This window comes from Chinchilla lanigera, unplaced genomic scaffold (genome assembly GCF_000276665.1).
Source record: "Chinchilla lanigera isolate Chin_1 unplaced genomic scaffold, ChiLan1.0 scaffold00007, whole genome shotgun sequence".
NCBI lineage: Eukaryota > Metazoa > Chordata > Mammalia > Rodentia > Chinchillidae > Chinchilla > Chinchilla lanigera.
The window spans coordinates 29,071,792-29,085,383 of record NW_004955408.1 but is presented as its reverse complement, the minus strand read 5'-3'; the positions used below and the strand labels follow the sequence as shown (position 1 = coordinate 29,085,383).

Here is a 13,592-nt window from a genome sequence, read left to right as displayed (position 1 = left end):
CACCAGGCAATGGGGGTGAGCAGGGAGGGAGATGCAGGGTGGTGGGGTGTACAGGCAGAGGAATCCATGGACCACAATGGTGCATGTAGTGGTGCAGATGCATAGGGCCTCGAGGTGCATGAGACAGGGGCTGCATGGGGCAGGGAGGGTGCATGGGACAGGGGACTGCACAAACAAAGAAGTATACAGCTGGGGGATGATGGGTGTACCATTAATGGGGGTGCCTGTCTGCCAAGGTAGAAGCCAAGTTTTAGCCCCTTTCCCTGTAAATGAATCACTATACCCAGCCCAGATCTTTCCTTGTTTCAAAGGAAGGCTGAAATTGGAATTTTTATGTGAATTTTCTCTTTTTTTAGAATATCTGCTGCATGGGGGATGAATATCTTGCATGCTGCTACCTGGTCACCTTTGGTGGATACCTTGCCTACAATGTAACACCTTCCACCTGGGATCCTAGGCTGGGCTTTCTACAGGTAAAGGGCAGCAAAGGTAAAGGGCAGCAAAACCCAACTCTAACTGGCACAAGCCTAAAGCCAGACACTTATAGATCAAGGTCTGAGAAGGCTGTTGGAACAGCTCACAAGATGGAGAAAAGCTGCAGGGACCAGGGTCCCTGGGGCCAACAGGAGAGTCCTTTCCTTCTGCTCCTTCCTGGTCTCCCTAGCCGCACTCACCTCCTCATCCAAGCTCTTGCATACAAGGGAGAACAGGTCTTGGCCATTTTCCCAGCCTGCTTCTTTATTCTACTAACCCAAGAGGCAGAGGGAAGAACTCCACTACCTTTAGGCAGGACAAACCATGGGAGGATCCTAGTGGCTCAGCCCGGGTTGTATGGCCACCCTTGTGCAATCACTGTGTCCAGAGCTTCCTATGATTTTCCCAGCCTGGTCAGGAGCTTCCCCTGGGCCAGGGGACGGGAAGGACCCTCAAACTGAGAGTCTCAAAAGGACTATATCATGGTGGGAGGTCACCAAAGAAGAGCGGAGGTGCTGTGTCCTTGAAGGAGTATGTTAAATAGTCAAAACAATGGGGATTAGACAGACTATAAAATGTCACTAAATGGGGTCCTCCTTCCAGCTCCCAAAGGGTAAAAATCTCCTCAAATCCAACCACTAGGGCTTGGCCAAGTCAGTTTCAAAGTCTTCTCCTTTCTTCTTTCCCATGGAGCCTCACTGACGCCACCACTGCCTATTCGTGCTTCCCTGATGGGTCCCAACACAGCCAGTTTCAAATAGTTCCACGGCCAAGGCCACCCATGCCACTGACCACTAGGAAGGTCTTTCTCAGCCGCATGTCTCACACCAGGTGGTCCTGAGCCTGTCCTGGAAGCTACACAGAAGGGAGCAAGTTCACTTTCCCCCAGACTGCTTTCAGTGCCCTAAACTGATAAGTTGAGCCCTATCTCCACCCCATCCTTTTGAGGGCTTCTCGCCTAGAATATACTTCTAAGTGTGGACTTGGTTGCACAATGCACCTTCCAGCCCCTCAAACCCTCTATCACGTGCCCTTTGCTTAACTTGGCCAGAGCTGATCTCTGTTGCTTATGACCCAAGTAGCCCTGCCCGCATGCGAGACACAGCCCAGTGGAGTGGAGTTCCCAGGATGGAGTCCAGGCCACAATGGAGCCCTCTTGTTCTTTCAGTTTCTCCCCTGGCCCAGCTCCCCATCTATTTTCTGTTTCTGACATCACTTCCCCAGGCTCAGAGCTCTGAATCATGTTTGCCTCCTCCCCCTCCTTCGCCCCCCACATGCACCATCCAGATGCAGCATCCTCTTTTGTAATGTCTCCCACATCCATCTCTCTCTCTCCATCCCTGCTGCCTGCTTGCTGGGAAGGGAGGCCTCATCATTTCTTGCCTGGATGACCGCAGCAGCCTCCCGGCTGGTCTCCTTGCCTCCAGCCTCTCTCTGATCCCATCTATCCTCCATGAGCTGCCAGATTAATCTTCCTTAAACACCACTCACTGCCTGTCACTCCCCAGCTCAAAGATGTAGCCAGCCCTGTTGCCCGCTGGCCCCCACAGGCACCGTCTGCTCCAGCAGGCCTCCCCTATACACATGCTGTCACCAGGGAGTGCCGTCCTCTACCGCCTCCCACCACTCTCTGGCCAAACCCCTCCATAAGCCTAGGTTCTGGGCTGAGTCTCTCTATTCTTTTGGCTTCACGGCCCCCAGAACACTGGGGATAAAGGAGGGGTTAGCTAAGGACCATCCCTAAAGCCAAAGGCCAGCAGGCGGCTTGTCCTTGCCTGGCCCTTGTGGACTCATGTGGCTAGGGGCTTGCCTGTCTCTGTTCTGCATGTCCTGGGGACCCACGCTGGCTTCCAGGCCGTCAGGAGTCATACCTGGCCAAGGCACTCTGTGTGAATCATCCTTCACCACGTCACCCTTCCTTCTCAAGCCCCCTCATGAATGCCTGTCACCCCAGATGAGCACTTTCCCAAGATACCAAGCCTGCAGAGTCTTGCCCTTGGCTGTCTGCTGGTTTTGTAACCAAGGATCCTGCTCCCCACACGCATAATTCAGGAGGTATCACAGACTCGCCAAATGCGAATGTGTCCACTGCTGTCCTCATAGCACACAGGCCGCAGCTCACACTTGTGGAGCACTTGCCACAGGCCATCCTGGGCTACCTGTCTTGCATAAAATGGCTCATTTAACCTTCATAACTCTGTGAGGTCGGCATCTTTCCTTATACACATTTTCCAGGTGAGAAAACAGGGGCAGAGAAGACTTCAATAATCTAAGGTCACCCAAGTGAGGATTCTAACCCAAACCATCAGCCTCAGAGTGCTGCCTTATAGGTACAGCCCTCTAGTGTGTACCCTACTTCCCATCTCTTAGTCTACCAGAGTGAGGGGGGACCTCCCCTAAGCCTTAGGGAGTCAGTGGGGCGGGCAGAGAAAGCTCTAAAAAGCCAGTGCTAATGCCCTGGGCTCTTCCTGTGGTCACTTCAAAAGGCTGGAGTGACCTTGGTCAGAAGCCATGCTGTACTGGAGTCAGCTCATGAAATTGTTGAAAGTTCTAGAATTCTGCAAACCAGCTGATGTCTTGGTATATAAAATAGTCCATGGCAGAAATATTTGCACCATGAAAACTGGCTGCCAATTCCCCAGGCCCCCGAAAGAGCCAGGTGCTAACCAGTGACCAGGACATTAGGCTGGAGGGGGAATGCTGATCACTCCCAGAGGACATCCTGGCCTTTGCATGTGGGTTTCAGACAATTCAAACAAAAAACAGGGCCCCACAGTAGGGACTGAAGGAGAAAGGGTCTTGAGAAAACCAGGTGGGTGTCAAAAACGGACCCCTTTCTGCATGACCACAAAGAATTGGGAAGAAGCAGGTCTCTGGCAAAGTGTTAAGGCAACAACATGACAACTAGGTAGGCTCAGCTTCTAACGAGACATTATCAAGAGAGATGGGGGGAAACCAGTGGGAGAGGGAAGATCAAAGCACCATGCAAAGAATGCTGAGTGCAGGTCCAGCTATGGCTCATAGGAGACACCAAAGCCACACAGGACCGGAAGTGGGCTCAGAGGAGGAGGACCACGAAGGGCAAGCTCCTTGGCTGCGGGGACGCTAGGAAGCTCTGGCTTCTGCCCTGCCATTTTCTGCCTCAGGACACTGAACTGGAGAATCAAGGCCAACTCTAGTAAGAAAGGACTGAAAAATAAGCAGGAGGGATAGGAGAGGTTGAGGTGAATGACTTCAGGTCTCTTGGTCCTGACAAATCACCCTGCAGGCCTGGGAGATGCACCTGTTGCACCCCACTGAGAAAGTGGGATGCAGTTCTGAGGAACTAGATCTATAAGCTGTGCTCTGGTTGTCAATAAAGGAAGAAAGTTTGTTTCAGGGACGATGCCACTTAAGGTTCTTTGAGCAACAGAAACTGATTCTCCTAAGTTTAAATAAAAAAGGGAAATACTGGTAAGGGACTGGGTTGTTGAGGGAAGGAATAAGAGATGGAAAAGCAGGCTCTGAAACAGGAGAGGAACCAGTCCAGGGGAAGCACCTATGTCCCTTAGGCCCTTCTGCTGAGATGATGCCCTCCCCAACATCCATAGAACTGTATACAAGGAGAGAGAGCATGGGGCCAGATAGAAAACCCAGCAAATGTCCACTGCAGTAGCCACAGCCTGGTGACCTTGATGCAAACACCAGCCACAGTCCTAGCAGAGCTTTTCAATTCATGCAGGTGACCCAAGGAAAGAGGGACACTAAGGGACATACTGCGATCCCCATGGATCACACACACCAGACCAGCTTCTCTTTATTATAGCGTTACTGTCATGGTAGATTAGGGCCAGACTGGAAACACAACATGTCTGGATTTCAACCAGGCACATGATAAAACATCACTAGGATCTGCAAATGGAGATCTGTGAGCCAGATGACAACCCAGCTGCAGGAATACAAAACCTGTTGAATGACCGGTATTCCTGAATTTCCTAGCACTGCGGATTAAATAGTTAATGTTGATACAGACTCAGGCTTTACCTTTCAGCAGGCTTGTACCCTTAGTGTTAGTCAGCATGACTATTAAATAATTGGACAAAATATATTAATGACTTACTGGTTAAATCTGAGGATAATTGTCCCCATCCTTTCCTGGAGGATAACAAGCGTCAAAGAGTGGCAAGCCGCCTGGGTGATGAGATGCTGGTATTGGGGGCCTAAAGCGCAATGTAATATGCATAACCATAACCCTCACGGTGGTGATTGGCTCACATACTGGGCATAGCACTTGCGTTGGACTAACAGGGGAAGATCAGGGCACTTGTTGGATGGTCAAAGGAAGGGATGTCTTTTTTTCCCCCGATCTGAGACTATGAGGGTGTATGTGTATCCCTGGGAGCTCCTGGGAGCAACCACTTTAAGCTGTGAGAAAGAGGTTGTTGGAGAGCGACACCAATTCCTCAAAAGCAGAAATGACAATGGTTCTTGGTCATACTCTTCTCTCTGGATCCAACCATGCCTGAAACCAGCGCTACCCTTGACTTTTTAGTTATATGCACCATTCATTTCCCTTTTTTTACTTAAGGCATGAGGATTGGACTTTCCAATATTTGCAACAGATACACTTAGTATCCCGTGTTACTCCATGCTGGGGCCCCGATCAGTGTGGTAAGTTCCTAGGACCATGGAAGGTATAATTATTGTGCTGACACCCAGAGACAGGTGACAAGGATATCAGGGATTAAACAGAGGCTCAGAACCATGCCAACCAAGGGCTGGGAGGACTGGAGATGCCTGGCCCAGAGAGGGGCAGAAGGGGCCAGGCAGGAGCCTTGTCTTCAGTAACTGAAAAGGGAGAAGCCATCCAGTGTGGCCTCAAAGGGCCAAGAGCCATCTGGGAGCGCTTACTAGAAGAATTCTACCTCATTACAAGAAAGGGGTTTTGAACATGTTCCTTTGGATTAAAGCTCAAAGCTACAGATAAGGGAAGCCAACTCCTAGAAGTGGGGTTTTCATAACCACAGTCCTGTGGGCTGGACAACCCTTCCCTGTTTTAGGAAACAGGTGCACCACAACCAGATGGGTCAGCATACAGACGGCCTGGGAGGAGATGGGGGATGTAACCCAAGACTACATAGAAAATCACAATCTCCTAGCTTCATCCCATCAAGTCCATGGAGCACCACATGGGTCCTGACAGCAAAGAGTGACATGGAACACCATTTGGTCCTCTACAGTCTGGGAGTAGCAGACCCAGCGGAACAGTACTGAGGGCCCAGCCCCACCACCTCCTGCTGTATGACCTCTGACATCTCAGTGTCTTCATCTAATAAATGGGGCTAACCTCACCTACCTCATGGGTTGTCCTGGGTTTTGATGAGATGATCTAGGCAAAGCCCAAGCATCGCTCTTCACTACAATGACTACCATCACCAAATTAAGAATAAAACCGTTAATAGTCTACGCCCACCAAAGACTCCTTCTCCTCTTAGCGGAAGAATGTGTTAGGTTGTCAAAGATCTAGACTGGAATCTCCAGCTTGCCTAGGATGGCCAGGATCTGCTGCAAGCCAGCGCCCAGCCTCATCTGTAAAATGGGAATGACGATGCCGATGCTGGTGCATTTGAAGGCCCCGGCCTACAGGAGGTGCTCAGGTAATAGGGACAACTACCTTCTGCAGAGAGATCAGCCCGACGCTAAATCGCTGGAGGAATCCCCGCCCTGCCCACCCACCTTCGGGGCAGCAGGGCAGGACAGGGAAGGGCAGGCAGCAGGTGGGGGCTGCAGCTGTGCGCGGGGTCAGAAGAGGGGCGGAGGCCGCCGAGCCTCGGTGCCCAGAAGCAGGACGCCTGCTCCCCGGGTGGGCAGCAGCCAAGCGCTCAGCCGGGAACTTGTTAACAGGCCCCGAACAAAGAGCCGATAATCCGGCGGGCGGCTGCGGGCGGGCTGGCGGGCGGAGGGATCCCGCCCCTTCCTGGGCTCCGCCACCTGAGTTTACAGCGCATTAATTACCCGCGCCGGGGCGGGGATAGGGTCGGCCGGGTGCCGCACCGCGCCTCCCGAGCTCGGACGCCCCCTCTGGGCGCGAGCCCCTCCCCGAACCCAGCAGGCAAGCCGCAGCTAATTGCTAATCCCTCGGCTCAAGCTCCCATTGGCTCGGGCACCTGCAGCCCCACGGCCGCTCACGTGCCCCGCAGCTCGGCTGGCCGGAGGGACCCCGCCCGCCAAGCTACCTTGACAACGAGGTGGGGGCTCAGAGACGGCAGATCTGGACATGCAGGGGGCGCCAAGGAGCCCTCCTACCGGCACAACTGGGGGCTAGGGGTGGGGTGGGGGCTGGAAAGAAAGGCAGACCTGGAAAAAACACGCAGCCCTCAGCTCCAACGGGTCCCACTCCAGTTAGGGAGGCTGGAGTCTAATTCGGGGGTGTACCTCCTGCCGGCCTGCCGGACGGGTGGGGCACAGAGAGTTCCACCTGCTACCCTGGCTGGGGTGGTACAGGGCAGAGGTGGGATACTGCGTGGGGAGCTCCCTCCTCAAGGCCCCTGCAGCTGTCCCTCAGGTCTGTCAATCTAGATAAGACTTCCTCTCCCCTCATCTCCACCCCAAATCTCAGCCACATATTTGCCTGAAGCTCAAGGTGACCCTGAGCCTTCCAGACGGACACAGCAGTGACATCCAGGCGTGGGAGGGGCTCGGCGCTGGAGGACCCACCAGTCTGGTGATGACCGGCCCCTGGCGCTCCCCCAGAGCCCTACTCAGAGGCAGGGACTTTCAGGGAGCTCTGCCCCAGCGAAGAGAGCCTGGAAAACTTCCCCCTTTGTGGTCTACTGTGGGGAAATGCTGCCACTCAAGCACCCCCAGACCTCTGGGCGTCTGTCTGGCTTCCCAGTCCCGAACCCAGTGGGTGGCTCAGCCAATGACCACACTGGAAAGGGGGAGGGTCTTATATGTGCCCTGCCCTGGGTGTGACAAGGGACAGAGGCCCCATATGGGAGCCTCATCTTAGGTCTCCCCAACCTGGCCCTCCAACTGCACCCTCTCCCACAGACAGCCACTCTCACGTCCCCCAGAGAGGCCAGAGCAGTGCCCGCTGCATATTCACCCTCCGCAGTTGCTGGAATTTCCTGAATACCTACCATGTGTTGTAACTGCCTTTTATGAAGCTCTTTTTAATTTTATTAAGTGGTGCTGGGGATGCAACCTAGGCCCGTGAGCTACAAGACAAGGAAACGAGAGGACCAGGGAGGAGCTGAAACCAGGGCCAGGACTAATGGGAGGCCAAAGTGCCCAGGGCACTTTAGGGAGGCACTTACTCTTGGGACCTGGCTCTGCGCTTGTACTACGTAGATTCCTACTTCAGACATCTCCTGTGCTCACCGTAGTCCTAGTCCTAATCCTGGTCCAAACCCAGACACCAGAGCCTGCCAACTCACCCGTTCCACCACCCCCTCCATCTGTCTGGAGTTCGGGCCCCTGGGGGCCTAAAGCAGTCTGTCACCTGACATTGGTGCCTGGGAAGAAGCTGGGGCTCAGGCACTGGCATCCTGACCTTCCAAGGTCCCCTGAGAAGGCCTGTTTCTGTAATTAGGGGTGTTCACCAGCTGAAGCAGGACCTGGTTTCCTGGCTTGGGAGCTGAGACTCACAATTCCCACCTCTGTCTCACAGCCACCTTTGGCTCTGCCCCAGCTGCCACCTGGCCCCCAGGCAATGCAGCAGCTCTGCCAGGGATACTGGTGTCTTTGGCAGATGCTGGGCAGGTGTGAGCAGTTCTTAAGGGAACCTGCTATTGAGAACTGAATCTAAAGCCCACCCTCAGGCAGCCTCCCTGGGCACCAGCTTCTACCCTGATGGAGTCATCAAGACAAATCCTTTAGTATACAAAGAGGCAGATAGCACAGAGAGGTTAAGTGATTGGTCCAGGTCACATAGCAACCTCGCAGCACCATCCAGGACACCTGCTACCCTCTGGTGCCTCTTCCTATGTGGCAGAAGAGCTAATCATCAGCACACACTTCCAAGACAGGCTGGGACAACTGCCCTTTCAACACTTGAAGAATTGGCCTAAGACCTTGCAGAAGGTAGCTATATGTGCTTCCAACTAGAAGCTGCCGATCTTTTTGCCTGGCTCCTTCCTGGGGCTGGAGCAAGGAGCAATGAAGCAGCTTCCATGGAGAAGCTTTTCTCTTTGGGCTTGGGCTCCAGTGCACCTTAAATTCCCAGCTCTGCCCTGGCTCACTGCCCTCAAATGCCTAGGAAAATAGAGGAAAGAGACAAACAAGCCATAAGGAACGGCTAGATGTTGGGGTCTACTCTGGGTGTTGTCTCTGTTGCCCATCAATTTATTATTATAACCCCAGGAGGGAGACATAACCCCACTCTAAAGATGCAGGAACAGGCTGGGGAGTGAAAGTTACTTACCCAAGGTCACATGGCTTGGATGGAAAACCAACCCTCTCTGTCCCCAGTGGCCCAGCCTCTTGTACTCTACTTGGCAGGAAGGAGGGCAAAGCTTCTCAGATGCCAAAGGATACTTCCATGGGTGCAGACAAGAAGAAAGGGGCACAGCTAGAACTGACTTCAGAAGGCTGAGCTCCCATCTTGATGGCTAAGTATACTGGGGCCCCGCAGCCCAGCCTCAAGAACCAGGAGCTACATATAAGTGAAGCACAGAGCAGCCCAAAACCTTGGTGTCAACTCTCTGAATGACACTATTTGCACAAGAAAACACCTACTCTACGGGAACTCTATGCCAGGGTGGGGATGGGGTGAGCAGGGAGATCCCTACTCAGCAGGCAGGGGCATACAACTTGTGTGGGTGACTCACAAATGCACACCCTCTTGTGGGCTGGTTTGCCATCTGTATGGGACTGTGGCACCAGCATACAGTGTCCCTGTCCACTATCACCCCACACAAGGGAGTCTGGCCTTACTGGTCCCCTCCTTGCACAGGTCCTTTCTAACCTTGCTGGAGCAGGGCAGTCTTGCTCAGGGACAAGGACAGGATCACTGCTGAAACAAATTTCTCTCCTCCTCATCCCTGGCCACAAGCAGCCCTCTGTGCTTGGCCAGACAATCCAAGCTCCAATCAAGGAACCAGAAAAACACTAAGCACTTGGCTGGCCATGGTTTGGAGCATGTTGGGGCAGAGAGCAGGGTCACAGTGCCACAGATGATGGCCTTACTTGTGGGAAGCACTGGAAGAAGAGGAAGTGGCTCAGGCCAGAGGCTTTTGGCAGCTGCCCAGGGCTGAGGAATCGCACCTCTGTCCCTCAGCCCAACTAAAGCACGTCGGCCAGCACGCCTGGGCCCCGGTGGAGGGGAGGAGCTGGGAGGCCTTCCAGGCAGCACAGGATTGCAGGGGGCGGAGCTCTGGAGAACAAGGTGGGGATGGGCCTCAGTAAAGGGCCTGGACAGGGCCAAGGGGGCTGGGGTGTCAGGTGGAGAGCATGCTGGCAGGGTCAGGTGGCACCAGCTTCTGCAAGGCAAGGGAGCTACAGTCTGGAAACCAGAGCTGTCCTGACAATGCCCAACACACCAGCCCAGGAGCACACCCAGCCTCTCCACAGATCAGCTGGGGATGCACAGCAAGGGAGGCCAGGGTTCTCTAAGGGCCCCTTAGGCCCCTGACTCAGACTTCACCTGCAGGCAAATGGGGAGCCACAGAAAGCAGGAGGCCAGTCCAGATGCCAGAGGACTTAGTGTGAGAGGGGGAGGCATAGAGGAGGGGTGAGTGTGGGTGGCCACCACAGTGGTCAGGTGAGCCAGGTAAGGGAAAAAGGAGCTGAGGGTTGGCGGGAAGGCATGGGACTTGAGGGACACAGCAATGTCACAAGTAGGACTGAGCTGGAGGACTTGGTGACTGATTAGATGTGAAGCGTGAAGGAGAAAGGAAAGCCAAGGGAAATGCAAAGGTTTTCAGCCCCAGGGTGGGGAGAAGGAGATAGGAGATGGTAGGTCCCCTGCGAGGAGGGGGCAGAAGGAAAGGGCTGGCTTGGAATAGGATGGTGCAACATGTATGTGCACAGACACATGTGTTCCCAGACAGCAACTAAGCCCAGCGTTGGGATCTTCATCTAAAGAAGGGGGGCCCCATCCAAGCTTCGGCCTGAGCCTGCAAGTTTGGGGCTGAGAGCAGCCCCAGGCAGGAAAAGGGGATGTAAGTCAGGAGGGGCCCCTGGCTCTGGTGAGGCTCCTAGGAAACAGGTGTTTGGTATCCAGATTGATGAAGTCCTGGGCTCCTGAGGGGAGCCCTTCCCAACATGGGTGAAGGGGGAGCAGGCGGGCTCGTCGGGGGATCTGCCTTGTCCTGGGGCACCAGGCATTCTACAGCCCAGCCCAGCCCATGTAAAAGGTAAGGTGAGAACAAGGTGTCTCTAGCCCCGGAAAATTATGTCCTTCTCCCCAACCAACCACGCCAACCTGGGAATGGGAGTGGACAGAGGGGTCTAGGCCAACCCTGAGGAAGGGGCCAGAGGCCAGAGCAAGAGGAACAAGGGCAGATTGTTGGGTCACGATGGGCAATGCCATAGCTTGGTGCCCCTCAGCTCCCACCTTCTAAGGAAGCCGCTCCCAGTGCCCCTCCTCCTCAGGAGTGTGGGGGTCTCTGTGACAGGAAGCCCCCCGGGGGTAGAGAGGCCCGTGTGCCAGCTGTGTGACTGGCAGGACATAAAGGGGACAATCTGGTGAGACAGGTGGGTGCCTGTGTGTGCGGGCACAGACAGGCCCTGCCCAGGTGCGTTTGTGCTGAAGGGACAGGCTTTGTGTGAGGTGGCAATGTGCCAGATCGGGTGACAGAGGATGGGCGCATGACCTGGGGAGGCTGGGCTGCGGAGTTCCATCTCACTGGCCCCCGGCGTCCCCTGCCGCCTGCCCAGCTGGCTGTCCCTCCCTCAGCCGCTCACAGATGCATTTTTCATCCGCTGCTGTTGCCGAGGAGCTGATGGGCGGGCGTGGGAGGAGCTGGGGTCACCGCAGGGCCAGCCTGCCTGGGCATCCACATGTGCCCAGAGCCTGTGGAGGACAGCAGGAAGGGGCCCCAGGTGAGGAGGGTCATTCTGTACCTCTGCCCCTCTGGGAAGCTCCCACCACAGGCCTGAGAGTTGATGCTGGAGGCAGGCTCTGCTCCAGGCAGCTCTGCGGCACCCATGCCCACCTGCTAACCCAGGGCAACCTCACGCCAGGCCCCAACAGGTGATGCAGATCCCGGACCCCACAGCCTCCCGTGCATCAGTCCTTCATCCCTGCCTTCAGTACTCTGACCTACCAGCACCTGTCCCCCGTACCTGTACATGCTCACCTGTGCAACGGCACACAATCGCCACACATGTGCAGCAGGCCAGCCTTCACACACACTCATCTGGCCACACACACACACACACACACCAATGCTGCATACAGCATGCAACCCTTCTGTCACCCAAGCACACATGTCAGCCCACAGCCCTTCCACGTGTTCACGTGGCAACATGCAGCTATGACCACACAGTCCTCTTACACACGTCCAACTCAGTAAACATTTTCTAGGCACCTACTCGGTGTCTGGCAACACCTTCCCTACGTGTAGAAGGGCTAACACCTCCAGCTCACCACGGTCAGTGGTGCAACCCACACCTCCCTGAGTGTTCATCTAGGGAACTGCACACATACCCCTAACACACACGTGTGCCGTGTGAACACACACCCATAGCAGCTCAGCCTTCCAGCTTGGTCCGGATGAGAAGGGAAGGCTATGGAGAAGACAGGTGTGTTAGAGTGAAGATCTGGGGGTGCTGATGGAGAAGGGAGATAAGGGAGATGGGGTAGAGGGAGGACTGAGAGGGCACGATGGGGGCAGTCAGGTAGTGGGTACAGGATGTACTGCGCAGTCTCTTCAAGGAACCAGCCATCAGCCTCAATCATCAGGCTGGTCTCTGAGCTCCCACTCATTGATCTCCAATCAGTCTGGGTTTGCAGTTCAGGAACCCCAAGCTCCTCCTGAACACCTTTGTGATAAACTGTGGCCTGGCCAGACTGGTGGGCAAACACCCCCCTGGTTCTGAGAGCATCGAGAATTCAGGGCAAGCCCCATGCCCCCTTGATCAGACAAACGACAGCTCCCTCAAGCTCAGCTCTGCTGAGTGCAGGGGGGCCGAGATCAGGAGGCCCCCACGGCTCTCCTCGGTGGAGGCTCCAGGAGAGCAGACAAAGGATGCAGGGGAACTTCCTCCTCCAAAGCCCCCTTACCCAAGCGAAGGGAGCTGGGCTAAGGTCTGAGGAGGTGAGGTGGCCGGCCAGACACGCAGGGAGAAGAAAGGCTGTGGAGTTTCAGGGACAAGGTGAAGCCTACTGTGCAGGACTCCAGCCCGGGCTCAGAGAGGCTGGGAGCCACAGCTCTGGCCTCAGAGGCTCTGTCGCTTTGGTTGTACAGGCTGCAAGAGCTGGGGGCTGCTGCATGCGCCTCCACGCCTGAGTGTGTGCGTGTGTGAGCGTGTGTCACAGGGACAGAGGAGGACACTGTGTTCTGGACGTGGGCAGAGGCCAGGTGCCAAGCTGGGAAATTGTGAGTGGCTGTTGGGGCAGAAGCTACTGGGAAGAGGTATCTTCAACACCCCTCTCCTTCCATTTTCTGGGCAACGGCATGTGGTCAAAACCCTCTCATCTCTGCATCCTCAAAGTCAGGCTCCTCAGGGTTGATCCAAACCCCCGACCCTGCTCTGAGGCCGGACAACCAGCAAACTTCCCCCACCCGGAGGCGTGGGGCGTCTACACTCGCCAGCCCTGTGCGCTGACAGCTGTTCCTGGACTTGGCAGAACCCAGGCTTCCGGGAGAGAGCGCGGGGAAGCTGCGCAGCAGCGAGGGGCTGCCCCCGCGTCCCGCCTCGCAAAGTTTGGCCTCCGGGGGCTCCCAGCAGGTCCGACAGCGCAGGTCACGGCCCCCACCTCCACCAAGAGCTGCCGGCGTTCGCGCGCACGGTCCCCCCGCAAGCCTCCCTAGCGCGCGCGCGGCGTGACTCACCCGAGCAGCGGAGCCAGGCGGCGAGGACGATGCCCAAGAGTGCTGGCCACAGGCCGGGCCAGACGGCCATGGCCGCGGGGCCCCGCGGGCGGGAGGGAGGCTTTCAGCGCCTCAGCCCACAGCCCCACCTCGGGGCGC

General features: G+C 55.6%; 1 protein-coding gene across 3 annotated transcripts in view; it reads right to left on the bottom strand.

Annotated features, from left to right (window-relative positions):
• Nucleotides 1-13,572, bottom strand: part of Unc5a (unc-5 netrin receptor A) — a 60,933-nt gene extending 47,361 nt beyond the window's left edge. For 2 of the 3 annotated variants that reach the window (XM_005376404.2, XM_005376405.2), the window contains exon 1: nt 13,455-13,570. In XM_005376404.2, the coding sequence (XP_005376461.1) occupies nt 13,455-13,524 (70 nt within the window). In that variant the 5' untranslated portion in view covers nt 13,525-13,570. Of the gene's footprint in view, nt 1-13,454 lie in introns of all 3 variants that reach the window. The other variant, XM_005376402.1, reaches the window with a different exon arrangement.
• Nucleotides 13,573-13,592: the final 20 nt, after the last annotated feature.